Source organism: Serinus canaria, chromosome 4 (genome assembly GCF_022539315.1).
Source record: "Serinus canaria isolate serCan28SL12 chromosome 4, serCan2020, whole genome shotgun sequence".
NCBI lineage: Eukaryota > Metazoa > Chordata > Aves > Passeriformes > Fringillidae > Serinus > Serinus canaria.
In genome coordinates this window covers 1,209,016-1,227,743 of record NC_066317.1, presented here as the reverse complement: position 1 = coordinate 1,227,743, position 18,728 = coordinate 1,209,016, and the positions used below count along the sequence as shown (strand labels likewise).

The window sequence follows — 18,728 nt, the reverse complement described above, 5'->3', positions numbered from 1 at the left end:
CCCAACTGGCTGCCCCAGTGCAGCCACCAGTGCAGCGGACAGCAGAGGCGGCAGGCTCCACGGACACTCTGCCCTCCCATGGCAAGGGAGAGTGTGCCTGGGGCGTGCTCAGCCCCAGAGAGGGACAGCCTGGCAGCTGGGCTGCACGGAATCCCACTGCCTGGGGACAGGCAGGGGCCATGGCATGCCTGCCAAGTCTGCAAGATACCAAAATCCGAGGCAAGCACCACTGCACCCACCCTCCCCTTTGGCCACAGGCAGGAGTAGGACTTTCCACATGCCGTGCCTGATTGCATGGACAGACAGATCCATGGCTGGCTGCTGCTTGTCTCCAGCACAGGCTATCCACCAGCTATCAAGTCACCCAACATGAAATCTACAGGCAGTCACTATGAGGAATAGCAACCTTGGGCTTCTTGTGAGGCAGCAATGAGAAACCCTGGAGAGGGCAGAGTTGCAAGATGTTTGCTTAAATCATCTACTCTGTACTTATAAAGCAAACAGACAAAGAATCCAAATCACATGCAAATAACTCCTGAGCTCAGGCTCTGCATTCCCCCTGAGTATGCCACTCAGCATATGACTAAACCAGTTCCAGTGTTTATGCAAAGAAAAATGTGCAACTTCCCTTGACTATGCCCATCTGTGCGTCTTAACCTGCAGGCGAGGCTGCCAGGCTCAGTGACCTCCTGGGGATGCTGTTTATTAAAGCCACTTGCCTGGAAGCCTCCCTGCCTTGGCAAGAGCATTTCATCCCTCCCTTTTCCCTCTAAAATGCTCACACCCTGCCCTGGTACATCCCTTCCCTTTGCCTGTGGACTGTAGTGACCAACACTCGGATAGGGAGAACCCATAACAGCCTTGTGGCTTATAAACCTCCAGCAGAATGTTAAGAGAAGAGTCAAGCTTTCCATTCCTTGCCACTGATGATAGGACTCAAGCAGAGCTGGACACTCAGGTTAAGTATTTAAACAGCAAGAAGGAAAAGAACAAGATTATTTCTTAGTGTGTCAGGCTGTTCTACACACGTTTTCTTATGCAAGAGTTAATCCCCTCCCAGTGTTTGCATTTTACACTCTTCAGGAATATTCAGCACGTGCCCAGCAGAGGTCTTCCTGCCTTCGGGGTGACTTGATGGCACTTGGCATGAGCACAGACACTGGGAAGGGACCCAGCCTGGCTCAGACACAGGAGGCAGTGTGACTTTGGGTGTCAAACCAGGGTGACAGCACAGAGTCCCGCTTGGTTCCCCATCCTGCCCACATGGGCTGAACCAGGGGCATGGCCAGGCCAGGATATGAAACAATCCACAGTGACAGGCAGGCTTTCCCTGGGGTGAAGTCACAGGGAGAGCAGAGCTGCAGGTCTGGAAGCCAGCAGTGGTGCAGGGGAGGGACTGCTGCTGTCCCCGAGTGTCGTCTTGTTCACAAGGGTTCCAGGATGAGGGAAGAGACGAGAAAGTTGACTCCATGTTTCAGAAGGCTTGATTTATTATTATATGATATATAAGATGTAAAAACTATACTAAAAGAATAGAGGAAAGGATTTCACTACAAGGCTAAGCTAAGAATAGAATAGGAATTGAAAACAAAGGTCTTCTCCCAGACCGAGACCGGCTGGACAGGTGATCTGTGATTGGCTCTTAATTGGAAACAGCCTGAGGAGGCCAATCAGAGATTCCCCCGTTGCATTCCACAGCAGCAGATAAGAATTGTTTACAGTTTGTTCCTGAGGCCTCTCAGCTTCTCAGGAGGGGAAAAATCCTAAGGAAAGGATTTTTCATAAAACATGTCAGTGACACCCGAGCTCGGCACAGTCCTGCAGGCTGCAAGCGAACAGCAGCGTCTGCTTCTCCCTTGGCCCCACTGTCTTCCCTGGCCACTAGCAGGCTTGCAAACAGCCTGGCTCTGAGGACAAACCCTGCCCTCATCCTTATCACTCCCCTCCTTATCAGCTGCCTGTTTTGTTCTAGGGTCACTTTAGATACCATCACCGGGCAGTGTGAGAAGCACTGGGGAGATAAGGAGGGTGCAGTGTTTGTGGATGGAGGAGCACAGCTCTGCATCCCTGTAGCAACATCACTCCCCACTAAGGCTTGGCAAGGACCTCTTGTCCTCTCTCCAAGTGAGACTCAAGACCTTCCCATTTCCCTGACACATTCTCTGCTATTTACCAGTGGCACGCACCTCCCACGTGGACTTTGGACACCCTGCAGTAACACCTGCCCTGTGCCTGGCTGTGCAAAGCTATTTGTTCCCTGTGGAATTACCGTGGGACTCCAGGTCTGTGACACGCGCCGGTTCAAATTCTTCTGATTCCCTCTTCCACTGAAATATCCTGGGCTTCGTTAAAGTCTATAAAATACCTCTCCTGGTATCAAATTCTTCAGAACATTCCTTCACTCTTGAGCTGTGACTCAGGAAGGCCAAAGGAAAATATTTAAACCAAGAGCTCTCTTTACGGAGGCCCCTCAGCAAGAGGGAAGCTGCTGGGACACATCCTGAGGGATTGTGGTCCTTGCTTACCATGGCAGCATTAGAAAATGCAAACTGAGGCCAGTCCTTGTGTGGAGGACCTTGCCAAGAGTTTTGATGGGCCTTTCCTTCGCAGCAGAAACTAGGACTTGTTAAACAGTTAATTTTAAATAGCTTGTGGCTTTTGAGCACACGGAGCATGGCTGCCTATCAAGCACTATCACATAGCAACCCAAGAGCCCAAAATCTTGATCAGACCCATCTGCCATGAGCAGTTTTGTGCTTTCCTCCAGTACCATCAGAGCTAAAAATCTTAAGAGCAGTGTGAAGATATATATTTCATAAACAGATTTTGGGTTGCTTTTTATTTTATAACAGCCTGTACTGTAAGGAAGTCCTGATAGGTATGAGGAACTTAAGTGCCTTTGCTGAAATCCAGTCCAGATATAAAATACCTTGAGCCTTAGGCTTATTTAAACCATCCAAAAAGTAGTTTGCTCCACCAGATCAAATTAACAGCTCTAAGGAGAAAAGCAACCTCCACAAGATCACCCATCTGTGTCTTCACAAACAAGTGTTGCACTATGTGCTGTTAGGTACTTAACACAATAGTGCCTCTATACCGAGCTTTTCTTTCTATCCTTAAATATATTTCTTTTAATTCATGGTGAAACACATTTTCTGTGCTTAAATAGAGTCATGACGGGGATGAGGGGTATTAATTTAACTAAACTAAGAATTCTCCTTTCAGAGCTTTCCAGTGTGGCTGAGTTTCCAAAGACAATATTTGTATTTCCCTGAAAGGCTAACAGTTCTCATTTGCTGGGGAAATTCAGGCTGTACTATTAATTGGGAAGGGGTGGGGGACTTCTTATTCTAAACCCAACTCTGCTAACCTACATCTGGTGCTACTTGTAGTAAATGCAGTGATGAGAAATTCTGGATTTAACAGGATTTAGTAGCATTTGTGATTGTTTCATTACTTGCTAAAAGTGTGCAAGACTTCCTTCTCGCTGTGGAGTTGTATACAAACCGTTTAATTCGAAATTACATTTGTCACAGTAGGAAAAAAAGTGTATTTTGTGTGATGGACTCTCCAATTATTTTTTTTTTTTTAATTCTTCAAGTTCTGTTTGTCTCTGCTTCACAAAGTGCTGTGATATAGAGGGTCCTATGGCTTTTAGCTTTGGTTTGCAATGTTCTGTGCTCTTGCTCACCTGCCTTGGCTCCCCAATCCCACCTGCTGCCTGCTGTAGCCATGGGACAGCGGCTGTGAAGGGGTGTGCCCCCCGAGCGGGTGAGGAGGAGTTACCTTTGCCAGGCCTGCCTAAAGCTCGGGTTTGACAGCCTGGGCAAAGGCCAAGGCAGGGAAACGCCCTCCCCTCTGCAGGACGTGGGCTTTGGAGTGCAAAGCAGCTGATGGGAGATAAGCGTGACAGAGGGGAGGGGTGGCCTTTACCAGCCGCCAAGTGGGAGGTGTGTTTAGATGCAAGGAGAGGACGGGGCAGAGTCCTGCTGTGCGTTAATCCGCGGCTGTCCCGTGTTTCAGGGCGGTGCAAAGTCAGATGCCTGGACTGGGTGTGAGGCAAGGAGCCACGTCCAGCTGCAATGAGGAAACAGCAGCGTGCACAGGTGTGGAAGGGGCCAGGCAGGCTGACAAGGAGATCAGGAGAACTTGGAAATGGAGATGCTCGGGCTGCATGTGTGTGTATCCAGTGGTGGATTACTCCTGGCTGACTGGATCTGGGACACACCAAGGCAGCAGCGTGATTCCTCCAGGCGTGGCTGAGGGTACCCTGGCTCCCACCATGGGCTGGAGACAGGTTTCACCCTGTCCACTGCTTATTTCACCAGCAGAAAACTTGGGAGGACGAGGCTTTCTGGGAGTTAAAAGAGTGCTCATTCCCCCAAATAACTGTGTGGTATAGGAGCTGTGCAGTATTAGCAGTGTAAGCAGTCCTCATTCCACTGAGGTGATAAAACAGAGTGAATGCACCCAGAATCCAGAATGGAAAGTTTTGAGCTTCCTACAGTTGCTCTGTAATTCAAATATTGGAGAATCCAGCTTATCTGTGTCATCTCAATAGGCAAGCAAACAGTGATCACAAAATTAGGTCACAACTTATTTAGTTCAGCATTCTGACAACATTGCTAGGGAGAGAAAAGGGCTCTGAAAAAGGTGACAGGCGAGGTCTGAAACAATGTGCAAGGAAAAAGCACCACTTTGGTTTGCGTCACGGAGAAAGGTCAGGGAAAGGCTGTAAGATGAGAATCCCAAGGTAGCGCTGTCTTAGCAGCATGGAAGATACAAAGGGGAAAACATTGTTCTTTGGGAGCTGTCTTTGGAGAAAAACATGTGGCCCCTGCCCCAGTTTTAGTCAGCTCACAAACTTCTTTCGTTTGGAGTTCCTTCTGAGAAGCTCCCAGTACAGGAAGGCTCTGGTGGCATCTCTGATGTCACCCCTGTCACCAGAGCTGCGTTTAGGAGCTTGTAGCCAAGGCTTGTGGAAGGCTTCAGGGATCCCTTTCCCCAGGGAGCCTGGTGCATGATGTGAGTAGTAACAATAGCTCTAAATGTGGTGGAAAAGGCTTCATTGCTTTACCAGGCAGCAGCCACTTTGAATGTTGGTGTGACCTAGAGTATAAACCCCAGCTGGATTGAAGAGGAAGGGGGATACATAGGATTTCTACTGCTCTGGGGGGTCCCAGAGGGCCCTCCATGTCCTCATGCCGGTAGCTCAGAGACCACTTCACAGCTGAATTTCTATGAGTTCAAGACGGTGTTTCATTTCAGAAGGAATGATCATTGACAGGACACTGCTTTGGTTTACTAAACTCTTTCCCTGTAAAAGGAGAAAAACAGCCCAGGAAAAGGCCTCAACCTTCTGTGGCCCGAGAGTCAGGCAGAGTAGCTTCCCTTGTGCAGGAAGAAGTTCCTCCCTCAAATAAACCCCAAGCAAAGCAGAGACCTCAATTAGTGCTTGAGCAAGGACTCGAGGCATTCCCTGGCACGCGTGTTATGCAAGGGTCAGGTTCTGCTGCCCTCGTTCCTGTTCCTCCCCGAAACTGCAGGCATTCACACACATGCCTCAAATGCATGAGCGCTCCCACCTACTGCTCTGCTGTGCCCCAAAGCCTCCCACTGAGGCTGAGACAGCAGCCCCAGTTTCACTGGTCCTGCACCCGGGGTCACCCAGCAGCAGCAGCATCAACCTGGCAGCACTGGATCCCTGCCTCATGGATCCTAGCTCTCTTCCCGCCTCCATAGAGGATCTGTAGGAGGGAGATTAGGTGCAAGATGAACTTGTTGCAGTTTTTGACACTTGGGAGAGCAGGGTACATTATAGGACTCACACAATCCGCTGAGATTCCTTTGGTTTTTTTGTAAACTCTGAGGAATTACTCCCCTGGACATGTCATGAATGCACTTGGCCCCCCAATCCCACCTGCTCCCATCACATGAACACCTAACAGGCAATTTAGGGCTGGTGTCTCTGGGAAGATGCAGCTCTGGTTATGAAGCTGCCTTCCCTCTGCAAGGTTGGGAGCCGTACTACAGCACAGCTCCTTTTCTGCCCAACTCACAATCCTACCGGAATGCTTTCTGGCCCAGGGCGTGGGAACAGGGCTCTGGCCACAACACGGGTACCACTTCCTAATCCTGTGGTGTGAGGAGAGCAACTGGAGGTGCAGGAATGAGGGAGCAGCAGGGATACTGCTGGGCAGCCCCAGGCAGCTGTGGAGGGGAGCAGGGCTGTGGTGCTGCCCTGCATTCCTTTCAGCATGGAATGGTGGGCAAGGTGGCCTGGGAAACGCCCTTTCCTACGCCCTGGAAGGCTGGATCTTGATCAGCTGCATTTTTAAAAGAGGGACTCATCCTTAATCTGCTGGGATTAAAAAGGGATGTCGTTTTACTGCTCCCCAGAATTTAGGTGGTGTAAACAAGTGTTTTGCAAACCCCAGGACCAGCAACAATCTGTCACTGTCAGCAAAAGCAAGTGCTGTACCCTGACTGGGGCCAGACTTGAGCCTCACCCCAAAGCCATGGTCCCACTAAAGCTGGTGGTAGTGGCTGCACCCAGCAGCTGGTCCTGGCCCTGTGGGCTGCAGAGGACTTGCCTCCCCACGGTTCTTCCTGCTTCCAGCAGAGTTACTGCATCCTTTCGCTGGGGAGAAAAGTAAGAAATGGGAGGGACGGCAGAGAGGCTCAGACAACAGTTCATTGGAATAATTTAAAAGTACATTCTTCAATAGGTTCAGTCTGTTTCACAGCTTTTGTTCTGCCTGCGTGGCTTCCTCTCTCAGGGTGGCCACCAAGGTGCCATCTCCACTGTCAGGGGATGCCGGGAGCTGTCTCAGTCGCTGTCGCTGCCGGATTGGTGGGACACTGCCCCACGGCCGAGCTGCACCCTGAGGCAGGCAGGCAGCGCTGCCCTGCCGGTGGACGGCGAGACCTTGCTGACAGAGGACACGCTGCGGGCCAGGGGCTGCGTGGGGAACATGATTGTGCCACGGGGTGCCTCCAGGAGCTGCCAGATCTCCCCCGAGGTGGAGCTGCCCAGGTATTCCCACGGCTGGCGCCCGCTGCCGTCCCGCACCTGCACCTGGCACCCCAGCTGCAGCACCAGCACCTTGATGACAAGCTGGTGGCCGTGTATGGCAGCCAGGTGCAGCGGCGTGTACCCGCAGCCCGAGCGGGCATCCACGTCCAGGGCCAGCCCGAGCCGCCGCGCCGCCGCTGCCAGCTCCTGCAGGCCCGGCCCGTCGCCGTGCTTGGCCAGCCAGTGAAGGACCGTGAAGCCCGATATGAAGTCCCTCTGCAGAGCCAGCTCAGGCTCTTCCAGAAAGAGCTCCCGCACCTGAGCCCAGCAGCCCGCTGACATTGCCACCAGCCAGGCGTGCTCCCGCTGTCCCAGCGGCACCAGGGGACCCCGGCTTGCGGCGTTCCTGGGGGAGCCCTTGGCAAGCACGGAGCGGGGCTGCCGCCCACAGTCATCGTGCGCTGAGGGGAGGGTGCCCTGCCCCTCCGACAAAGCGAGCTGGCGCCTGATGCTCCGGAAAACAGGCAGCGGTGCTGGGGGCCGGCTCTCTGCGGCTTGGGGCACTGCGGGGCCCTGTGCTGGCAGCAAGGACTGGGATGGGGGTGACCTGGCAAGGGGGGGCTGCAGGGGGCGGGACGGGGACGGGAGAGTGGCGGACCGTGGCAGGGATTGGGATGGGGGGGACCTGGTGGGGGGCAGGATCCCAGGACCTGAGGGCAGTGTCAGGCTTTGAGACGGGTGCAGTCGCAGGACTTGCGGTTGGGTTGGTCCCTTGGGGGTCAGCCGCCTGGATCCCCTGGGCAGGTCTGGGGATGGGCTGGTGGGGAGCTGCTGCAAGGACCTGGACTGCGCTGGGGGCAGCCTGGTGAAAGCGAGCGCCTCGGGGCCTGACAAAAGCAGTGGCGACGAGGAGGGGCTGGCAGGGAGTGCCTGCAGGGAGCGGGACAGAGGCAGCACCTCCGGGGCGGACAGCAACGGCAAGGATCGGGAAGGGGGCAGGTCGCGGGGGGACAGCGCCCTGGGGCCCGATGACAGCAGCGGGGACGGGATGGGTCCGGCGGGGGTTCGCCTCTCCGGGCTTGCTGAGGGCCGTGGAGCCTTCAGCAAGGGCATCCCGGTCGCGGGCTGCGGCAGAGATCGGGGCTGAGGCAACCTGTAGGGAGGCGGCATCTCCGGGCCCGGTGGCAGCGGTGGCGTCCGAGACCGGGACGCTGTGGCGGAGGGCAGCCCGGCGGCAGGCAGCGGCGGCGATCGGGACCGGGGCTGCACCGCGGGGGACAGCGCCCCAGGACCCGACGGCAGCGCCGGGGGCCGGGGGTGCGCTGTGCCGGCGGGGCGAATCGCCCAGGGGCCCGAGGATAGCGGCTGGGTCCGGTACGGGGGTGGCTGCGGAGGGGGAGGCGGGGAGCGGGAGCGGGGCGGCCGGGGGGGGGGCGGTGTCCCGGGGCCCGGCGCGGGGACGGCTGCGGCGGCGGCAGCAGCGCGGCGCGCCCGGCGGCACTCGCAGCAGGGCCCGCCGCGGCCCCGGGCGGAGCAGCCCCCGCCCCGCCGGGCCGCCCCTGCTCCGCCGCCTCCCCGCGGGGGCCGCGCCGCCCGTCGGGGTCGCGTCGGGGCGGCGGCGGCTGCGGCTCGTTCTTTTCCTCCTCCTGCTCCCGCTGTTCCTCCGGCGGCGGCAGCTCCTCATCGAGGAGGTCGCGGTACCTGCGGCGGAGGACGATGTCCTTGGAGGCGCCGGGGGCGGCGGCGGGGTGGACGGTGGCCAGGGAGTTGACGAGGCTCTTGAAGTACTCGCGGCGCTCCCGCCGCTGCTGCTCCGTCAGCGCCGGGTCGCGGAGAAACCGCTGGAAGTGGCGGAGCAGCGCCGTGTTGGGGGCTCGCCCCCCGGCCGCCCAGAGGAAGTCCAGCACAGCCTCCTGGCTCAGCTCCCGCGCCATGCTCCGGGCCCGCCGGCTTTCGGTTTTCGGTGCTGTGCCTCGGTGTTCGGCGCTGCACCCAGGTGCGGCGGGGAAACCCGCCTCCTGCCGCGCCGGGCCTCTCCGCCTCCTCCTCCTCCTCCTCCGCGGCCGGGCCGCCACCCCACGGTCGCCTTTGCCCGGGGTGGCGGCCCGTGGAGGTGCGAGCTGAGGAGAGGTGACACCGAAGGAGAGAAGCAGGCTAGGGGGGCGGGAGGAGCTGAGAAGTGCGAGGGTCCTTTGCCGGCGGGCAGCGAGACCAAAGAGCTGCTTATCAGTCGTGTCAGTGAACGGACAGGAGATGATAAGCACAAATTGAAATTCCATGCTCCACGAGACACCTAAACACCAGAGGTGCTTCCCACCCTGAACTGCCCTGTGCTGCAGGACTTAGGAAAACTGACATTATAGACTCGCAAGTGTGCTGTGGTTTGGGGTAGCTGTTATTACAAGCGTTTGTGATTGTACCCACGTACAACAACCACACAAATACCACGAGTGTCTGCAGTCACATTGTATCTCACCACATCTCATCTCTGTATTTGCTGCCTGGCTGAGAGAGGTTGGACACACGTTGAGCTGTTGTGGGGAATCTCACTTTGTTCTCTACTGCCCATGGTGATACCACAAGTGTGTACATAACAGCTGAGAGGGACGGGTAAGATCAGTGCCCCTATGGGCAGTGTGCCCTGTGCACACCAAACAAATGACAGCCCCTGGCCCAAGCAGTTTGGGGACTGAATGGTGGGTAAAAGTGTGGGAGAGAAGGTGTGCTGGATTTTCTGTCTTACAGTCAGGGAATGGAGAGACTGAGTGCAGTGTGGGCTCCCTGGCTTTAAAGAGGTCTGGATCAGGCCCTAAGTCACACTTCAGAAGCCATCTCTGCTGCAAGGCTCCTGGCTATCCATAAAGATTTTTAGCTGTCTGTCCTGCAAGCACCTGGAATATGCTGCAGCCTGCTGCAAACCACGGACAGAGATGGCCATAGATGCTGTGTACATGTAGGCACACAGTTTGTGGCATTGGGAGTGGGGCTGCTGAGCCTCATCCCTGACTGGGTACAGCTGTGAGCAGCAGGTGACCCTTGTTGAAGGTAACGAGCCACGGAGCAGTCTCCAAAGGGAGCAGTCTCCAAAGGGAGCAGAGGGCACACAGGTGCCATGCATGAGCCATGAGGGGAATGGGAGGTTGGGCTAAAGACCAAGGTGGGCCGATGCTTAAAGCCTTTGGACGTGGAATGGTGTTATTCTGTATGGGTTGAAGCCTTCTGAAATGGTGTGATGATACTTTGTGTATTGTGGCTTTGCAAAATGTATGCCTAACATCTTTGGAAACATTGAAACAGTTCCCGTGGGGGTCTGTGGGACGCCGGGCTGGCAATTCCCTTTGCAAACATTGAAACAATTCCCATGGGGTCTCTAGTAATGGGCACTGGCAATTCCCTTTGCCTGGGTGTTGATTTGTTAGCAACAGGTATGAAATTTTGAAGAGCAAGGTGCTGAACACTAGCAATTGGAAAGAGCTGCTCTAGCTGAGCTCTGGGAAGATGGCAGAATGTTTCTTGGTGCTGATGTTTTCTCCCCCTGCTCTTTCAGCACGGATGGCCATACCCAGGAAGGTGTCTGTGCATGAGTATTGTGGAGGAAACGCAGCCACAGCTTTCCCAGCTCCGGGCCAAGGAAGGACATGGTGAGTCACATCAAGGTTTTGTGAGCACAGGAGATTTTCGTGTTGGTTGAGTTACACTGATGTAGGAGTATCATTCATCTCTAATCCAGACGAGAGGAAGCTCTGTCTGCCTCACCCACAGGTACCACGAGGGCAGCTCTTCAGATAGGATCACCAGGTTTCCACTAGAGGCTGCACTGGTCTAGGTGTGTTTCCTGGTGCAGGCTGGCTCAGCACCTCCTCACCCGGAGCTGTGCGTGCAGGAGGAATTTGCTACAAGAGCAATAACGAGTCTAATGCTGAAGCCTCCCTCGCATGAACGCCTGACATGTTAGAGTGATGAAAGCACCGCATCAGCTGTGCTTGCCAAATGTTCCTGGTAGACACCCTTGCGTGTCTGGTGGTGTAGCAGCTTTGCTGGTGAGGGCTGCACCTGTGCCCAGCTGAGGGCACTGCCCTGGTGCAGATCCTCAGCTGCTGGGGGGTGGGAGGGTCTGGCAGTGCCCTTTCATTGGTTATGGTTCAGACTGGGGGTGCAGGAGCTGGTGTGGGTGACCACTCTCCGAGATCAGCTCCGGAGTTCTTCAAAACACAATCGTAAAAGCTGCAGGAAGGAGATACCTGGACTCTGTAGTTCTCTTCAAACAGTCATGTGTTACTATGTAGCCATACAGAAATGGCTTTTGGAGGGAAAAGGTACAAGCTTGACATCGAAAGGACTACAAATGGTAAGTGCACTGCGAAGCTCTGTTTATCACTTTTTTTGTGTCATTTACTTGTGCTCTCACTTTTTATTCTGCTGGTTTTTTTCTTTTGATTCTGTGGATGTTCTTGTATGGGGGTAGCTCTGGTGTGTCCATAATTCAGCGTATCCTTCAAGTGTGTAGCAGTGCAGGGCCCTTTCTTCATATCTGCCTTGGTCAAAGGTTTGCAAGTAGACATGTTTAGCTTAGCCCTAAGAGTCCCCCCTTTTCAGAAAAAGGGATATCATGCTCGACACCAGGATGTTGTTTGTTAGCTGGAGTGGCCAGGAGCCGGCTATGCCTTTCTTGAGCCCTGGAAGTCATTTAGTGAAGTGGGAGTGTAGGTACCCAGTTTGTGGTAATTGGGAGTGGGGCTGCTAAGCCTCATCCCTGACTGGCCACAGCTGTGAGCAGCAGGTGACCCTTGTTGAAGGTAACGAGCCACGGAGTGCCCAGGGGCACTGAGCAATCACCACAGGGAGCAGAGGGTGCACAGGTGTGATGCATGAACCATGAGAGGTATGGAAGGTTGAGTTAAAGAACAAGAAGGGGAGATACTTTAAACCTTCTCAAGTGGTGTGGTGACGCTTTGTGTATCGTGGCCGTCTCGACTGTGACATATGCTGCGACATGGGAGAGCAACTGGCCACGGTGGCTGCTGTTTGCTATACCAAGTTTGTTGAAAAACCGTGTTTGTGTATTTGACACAAGAGAAGTGCTCGGAGGAACAAGAGGTATGAGGTGGCAGGTTTTGTCCTCTGTGGTGTTATACAAGGGAGCTAAGGGCTCCCGTGTGCCTCCTTGTTAGAAATCTCTTTGCTGAATGCCTGCGCTCCTTCTTCACCTAACTGCTGGTAGGAGGATCTTGCTGAGCGCTGGGTTGGCCATCTCTCTGCAAGGCTCTCTGGAGCAGATATATCTGTGCCTTCAGCTGCGCGGCTGCCAGGGTGGGTGGGAGAGACCCTTCAGGGTTAAGGGGACGGGTACCGCGGCCCGTCGTGGGGGGCGTGGGCAGGAGAGGGATTAGCGGGGGGTTACCGCTGGGCGCTGACTGCAGCCCCCCGGGGCTCCCGCCGACTTTCGGGGCTCCCCGAGCGGCGGGGCGGCGCCGGCCGCCCGCCCGCGCTGCCCGGCGGCCCCGGGGGAGGGCCGGGGGGGTCCCGCCTCGCCGCCCGGCCCCTTTGCATTGCGCATGGGCCCTCCCCGCCGGGTGGCCATGTTGCAGTGCTAGCAGGCAGCGCAGAGGCGGCGGGCGGCAGCGCAGCGCAGACACCGCACCGCGATGGCCGTGGCCGTGGGCAGACCGGCGGTGCGCGGGGCCGGGGGGCGGCGGGGGCAGCGCGGGGCCGGGGCCGGGTGGCCCGAGCGCGGCGGCGGGCCGTGCCGGGGGCTGCAGGGGCGCAGCGCCGGGGATGCCGTGCCGGGGGTGGTAGGGGTGCGGTGCCGGAGAGCACGGTGGGCTCGCCGCGGCGCGCCGCCTCTGCCCCTTTCCGGGGCCGCGGGAGCCCGCGCAAAACTTTCTTTGGCCCCGTTTTGGGGCCGCGGCTCGTGATTGCGGCGGGGCCGTGGCGGCGGCGGGCAGCTGCTCCCGGAGCCCCGCCGCACCGGGAGACCGCGGGGGTGGTCCCGGGTGCGCCCGCCGCCGCTGAGGTGTCGGTGCCTTGCCGCGGGTGTTTCTGCCCCGCCGCTGCCCGTGGATGCGAGGAGCTGAGAGCGGGAAGGGCTGTGCCCCGTGCGGGTGGGCAGCCGGCGGGCGGGACGGGCCCGCGCTCCCCGGGAGGCTGCGGCGGGCGCGGCGCGGCAGTCCCGGCGTGGAAGTGTTCTGGGGCACGCGTGTCCTGCGTTTTCCAGCGTGACCGTTTTTCTGGGGGTGTGGTGGCCGCGAGGGGTTATAGGTTCGTTTTGAGAAAGACAAAAGATTTCCCCCTGACGGGAAGAAAGTGTAAAAGCCCCAAACCCACGAAAGCTAAGTATGCCGAAAAAGAAAAGGAAATCCCTCTTGTATCCAGCTTGCAGAAACGTGAATGAAACTCCACCGTGACCAGACTGAATGCGCTTTTGTGCATTGTCGGCCAGGGGAGGGAGAGACTTGAACGACTTCCCGGTAACTTTTTCAGTGCTTGGGAGTAGCATAGAAGTTGCCCATGAGTGGAGGACTTGCATGTGACTCCCTCTCAAAAAATAAGAAAATGGTCTGCGTTCAAGATGTGACCAGGGTGAGACAAATTTCTTTTAGCGTTTATTATGTGCTTGTGGATCTGCGGGGCTGTATGGTTCCTGTGATGTGGCAAAGCAAATGTATGGAGATGGGGTTAATGGTGTTACTGGAGGTGGGGAAGTTTTTCAACTAAGCAAAATGAGGGCTGGTGTTTCTGAGCAGAATACCTATAAATTATACCAGCCATTTGTAAGGCTTCTTCTGAAATCTTTCCTTGATCTTAAGGTCTAAAGCATGCTTGGAAATTGAAGTTTGTCTTTCAGTGTAAGAATATGCATTGAAAGTGTGGCTTCAGATGGTTTTTTAGGGCAGGCTGAAGGGTATTGCCAAGCAGAGCTTTTTGGCTCTGTGTGGAGCTCTAACTTTGCAGCATGAATAGGCTCAGGAACGTGGCTTATTGCAAGACGTGATTACTGTTTGTTCTCGTGAATGTGTTTGGTCTTTTTTTTTGTTGTTGTTATGTTAAACTGGTGCTGCTGCTGAGCCTCTTGGGTTGTTTTGGTGAATCCAAGTCCACGGCCATCCCAGAACCACATCCACAGAGGGTTTTGCGCCAGTTAAACCGAATTGTTGTCAGTGGACTGCTGAGTCCGGTCCAGTGGGACTGACTGAGGGATGAAGCACCCGTCAGCATGAGAGAAGCATGGGCGTGTAGGAGAGGGAAGGAGGAGGGCACTCGGCTTCCTCGCAAGCAGCTGCCGGGCAGACCCTCCAGCCTGCGGAATCCGCGCTTTTGGACAAGGGAGGTGCTTTATCTTGGGCTGATAAGAGAAGAAAGGACGGTGGCCTGGCACTCAGGAGGTGTTGGGCATGTTCTCTCTTATGTACCTCCTTATCTAATCCTCCCTGCTCCCGCTTTGCATGCTGCTGTTGTGCTGCTGGGAGGGTGGCAGGGAGTTGGAAGGAATGGTTAATTATATGTTAGAGCAAGGCAAGACTGGTGAAGGTTTGCCTTTCCAACTTAGTTACAAAACATGACTGAGTGGAGCTGTGAGTGGCATGCGCCTTGTTGGAGGGAGAATTAAAGGAAGGGGGGAAAGAAAAAGGGAAGGAATGAAACCAAAAGCGAGTCAGTTGGAGTTAAAATGATGATAACATTCCTGAGTCACAACCTTTTACGTCCTGGCAGGATGTGACATTATGTTAATTGTAGAAGTATGCATAGAAAAATAACTTGAGCAAACTGCTCTGAAGTGTCTGTGTTTAATTGTAGCCGAGCAGGGCGTGTTTTGGTAGGATGGGAGGCTTTCTTTTTAAGGCCCTGATCCCACACATGTGAAGGCACATGTGAAATGTGCTGCCTGTAATTTCGTTTGACTTAATGGAGTCTGGTCTCGGCATGCAAATGTAGAGGCATGCATAAGCAAAGTTTTGGCAGGATGGGGGCCGGGAGCTGCCATGGGAGCTCTCAGCTGATGAAATCCATATCTGTGCTTAAACATGCGCCAGGCTGAGAGGATGCCGTGGTCATCTGGGCTCAGTGTGAGATAAGCCACTTCCAGTCTGGAAGCTGTTGAGATGTGCTGGCTAGGGGACACTTATCTTCCTCCTGGGTTAATTCCCAGCGTCTTGACCAGTGTTGGATGGTTTGTTGGTGGATCTGAGTATGGGAGAGGGCCCTGGCCTACCTGCCCTTCTCTTTATGTGTTTATCCTAAATGTATACACAACCAGAGCTTGCTTGTGTTACAGGAGTGAGACTCATGCTCATTTAAGAGTACATATTGATGTACCCCCCTCTCCAAGTCTAGCAAAAACTGAGGGGAAAATGGGGCTGGAGTGCAGATTTTGCATGGGAACCATGGAAAATGTTATCTGAGAGATTAAAACAGCACAATGTATTCTTACTCTTCAATCTGTTTTAAAAATACTTGATAATGAGAGACTGCTGGTTTCCATGGAGGGGAGGAAGGAGAGGGAGATGGAAAGGTAGAGCGGGGCTGAAGCCTCTGTGCTTTGTCTTTGAGCAGCAGATTGGCTGACACCCACTGGGCTCAGCAAGAGCTGGGGGCAGCACCTTTGGAGAGCCACCTCTGTGTGTGCTGCTGGGTGCCACAGGGCCACCAGGACCTCTGGCCTGGGACAAGAGATGGCAGCAGGGAAGGGGGTACCCCGTGCTTCTGCCTTGAGGTGCTGCAGGCTGCTCTCACTGAGTGTGGTGGTGCTGTGGGTGGCACTCCTTGGGCTGCTCAGGTGGCCAGGGCACAGGGCTTGCCTTCCTTTGCTGCTGCTGCCAAATGGGGCTTTTGGGCCTGGCCTGGCCCAGCTGTGGGCACCAGGGAAGCCCTGGGTGGTGCACTCAGGACCGTGTTTTAGTTTGTGACCTTTTTGCTTCCTTTATTCACCTCGCTGCCTTGTTTGCGGTAGGAAATTATCTCAGACAATTCTTGCTGCTCCTGTCGATGCTAACAATGGTGGGAACCTGCCTCCTCCTTGCTTTTATTTCAGCCCAGCCTCGGTCACGGGGCAGGTTGTGTGTGTGCCCACCACACGCTCAGGACCTCTAGCTTTTGCAGTGTGAATGAGCTGAGCAGGAGTCAGATACTTGAGGTACTTGCAGAGTCCTTGCTTTGTGTAGGTGATATGACGGGGAAGCAATTTTAGTGCCTGAGTAAGGCCCCTGAAATAATGATGAGGATTGACTAAGCATGAATCTGAGGAATAAAATATTTACACACAGCTGAGGCATGTTTTATGTGTCTCCTTCCCACCCCTGCAGCAGCCCTGTGGCTCTTTGAGGTGATTCTGGGAGCATGGGTGTGAGGCTACTCAATGCTTGCTTGGCAGGAGATGCCAAGGGCACAGGGTCTCCTGTTGGCTTGGCAAATGCTGCAGCTTCAGCCAGCCTTGCCCTTGGCGTGGCTTGGCTCCCGGCTTCAGTCCTGTGAGCTGCAGGGGCTCTTTCAGGGTAAGATACTGAAGCAGCTTCAGTGTAGAGCAGTTGGACACGACCAGGTGATGTAAAAATAAACAAGAAAAGCCTCCCAATAGTACTCAAGGCTTTTTTTAGGTACGCTGTGTAGCTGCCTTCACTTCCAGCTCTGTGAGCAGCTCTCCAGCCCGCGGGAGGAAGCGATGCGTGATAATGGTTCAGACAAACACCACGGCACGGGGACAGTTCAGCGCTGCTGCTGCTGCAGGAGGCTCTGGAGAAGAGACACAGAACCCACTTGGGGCTCTCTCTCTCTCTCTCAGCTCACAGCAGCATTAATGGAAAGCTACCCCAAATGTTGGTCTTGCCCCACAGAGTGTAAGTCCTTGTTTGTGCCCACTGTGCAGTGGGAATAAGAGATGCTCCTTCTTGGCTGCTCCCTCCAGTCTGGATGCATTTCCCCATCCTCTGCACCCTGGTGCCTGGTTTAGATACATGTGGGCTAGGACTTTGTTGCCAGAACTGTTCTTGTCCCCAGTTTGGGCAGGTGTGATGAATGGGGGTGTAGGCAAGGTCAACTTGGCCATGCACAAGGTGCTGAAGGAAGAGCCACAAGAAGGAAGAACAGCTCCCTATGGTTTTCCTTTAGCAGTTCCCAGCTTTTCTGGAAACTTTCTCCCTCTCTGGAGTGCTCTGCTCATCCCATCTCAGTGGTGCTCTGCTGGCACAAGCTGTAGTCCAAAGGCCGATACTGCCTTTCCCTGCTAGTACAGTTATTTTGCTGAGCTCCGTGATTTATGAGTCTTGAGCTATCTTTGGGACTCCTTACTTAAAAATACAGGCTGTGCCCGTGTGTTTGGCGACACAGGCTGAGGATCTGGATTTGCAATTAGAGCTGTTCAAGTGTCTGCAAGTAGGAAGAAGCTGCATCTTTTCTTTCAGGCTGTAGGTTTTTGTTTTCCGTAGTAGCATCCCACTTAAGGTGCTGTCCAAGAGCAGACTGCTGCTGTTTTGTGGAGTTTGTGCTTACAGCTTCTTTAGATCTTTCTGTTGTCTAATTGGATTTTCTGTTTCTGGGTTTATTTTCAGATGGGATCTAGCTGCTGGAAATATGTTATTGAAGTGCTGTAATTGTGGGTTATTTCTTTACCAGATCTGCTCATGAATACTTGGCAGAAGCGAATAGAAAAAGACTTGGTTTAAAAGCACTTTGGTTTTGCCACCGTTGCTGCCCCCGCTTTGCCAGCGGCTCCTGAGAACTGATTCCTCTGCACAGCAGTAGTTCCAATATAAATTGTTCCTGGAAATCTGCATGCCTCTCATGACTTTCATTCAGGAATTACATTAAACTCTCTCACGTGATGGGTGTGGAAGTGAGGCGCTGTTTTGCCTCCTGGGAGGGATATTCTTAAATGTCTTGCTGGGCTGTTTGGGGCTGGCTGTGGATCTGAAGGTGTTGTGCCAAGTCTGGGTGGCTTCACTGGGTGCAAAATCAATTACAATATCCTGTGTAAGCAAAAGGCTCAACAGAACTTATTTACCAGAAGGGTTGAATGCAAAGTGTGCAAAGTGCTTTGTGTAAGCACGTGAACTTGGCTGGAATCAAGTTTCTGGCTGTCTGGTGGTGGCAGCTCTGGTTTTGTCTGTGGAGAAAGTGAGAGGCTCAGGCTGGGGAGATGGCTTGTTTGGTGACCCTGTGAGCTTGAGGCTCTGCAGGGCAGCACGGAGAGGGGTTCACAGGGAAGTATGGTAGTGTGACTTGCAGTAGAGGTGGCTTTGCAAGGCTGCTTTTAGCCTTCCAGACAGGGGTTCCTGCTGTAGCCACAGGCAAGTCTTTGCATATTGACACACTCAAATCCAAATCATCTCCTTTCAGTCCCCCTGCAAACCCTTCTCCTCTGACCTGAGTCAGCCTGGAGCTTTTGGCAGCTTTCAGATGAATGAACAATGCCAGGCTGATGGTCCTGGCTTAATTTTTCTAGGACCAAATTTGACAGGCAACAGACTAGCTTGGAAATGAGAAACTTTTCAACCTGGAAAGGTGAGGGTACCAGGTTATGACTGACACTCATTCCTGGTGTCTCCCTGCAGGAACATGGATTTCCCCGCATCACCTGGATGTGTCTGGGAAATGTACAGGGTTGCCAGTCAAGAGGTTGTGCATACATGTAGTTGGATTTTCCTTTTCTGGCTTCATCTGTGATTAAAGGCTTTTTCTCTGTTGTCTCCTTTAGTTTTGGTTGGGATGATTACTTTTCTTG

The 18,728-nt window shown here is 54.3% G+C and overlaps 2 protein-coding genes across 7 annotated transcripts in view; one reads left to right on the top strand and one right to left on the bottom strand.

Moving 5' to 3' along the window:
- Positions 1-4,489: 4,489 nt before the first annotated feature.
- Positions 4,490-8,965, bottom strand: SOWAHB (sosondowah ankyrin repeat domain family member B). Its single transcript, XM_050973645.1, has 2 exons — positions 8,521-8,965; positions 4,490-8,401 (listed from the first exon to the last, which is right to left on the bottom strand). Exons 1-2 carry the CDS (start codon positions 8,947-8,949, stop codon positions 6,830-6,832), a joined length of 2,001 nt encoding a protein of 666 aa, XP_050829602.1. The 5' UTR covers positions 8,950-8,965; the 3' UTR covers positions 4,490-6,829.
- A 1,673-nt stretch (positions 8,966-10,638) lies between these two features.
- The window catches only part of SEPTIN11 (septin 11), a 48,570-nt gene continuing 40,480 nt past the window's right edge, over positions 10,639-18,728 (top strand). For 4 of the 6 annotated variants that reach the window (XM_050974195.1, XM_050974199.1, XM_050974198.1 and 1 more), the window contains exon 1: positions 11,271-11,363. In XM_050974195.1, the coding sequence (XP_050830152.1) occupies positions 11,286-11,363 (78 nt within the window). In that variant the 5' untranslated portion in view covers positions 11,271-11,285. Of the gene's footprint in view, positions 10,657-11,270; positions 11,364-12,544; positions 12,688-18,728 lie in introns of those variants that run through there. The other 2 variants (XM_050974200.1, XM_050974196.1) reach the window with 2 other exon arrangements.

Excerpts from the sequence above, each read along its gene's own strand:
- SOWAHB (XM_050973645.1), bottom strand. The coding sequence starts at position 8,949 with ATGGCGCGGGAGCTGAGCCAGGAGGCTGTGCTGGACTTCCTCTGGGCG. Across the intron at positions 8,402-8,520 it reads GGGCCGCGGCGGGCCCTGCT|CCACCCCCGTACCGGACCCA; the intron begins GCGAGTGCCGCC and ends CCCCCTCCGCAG.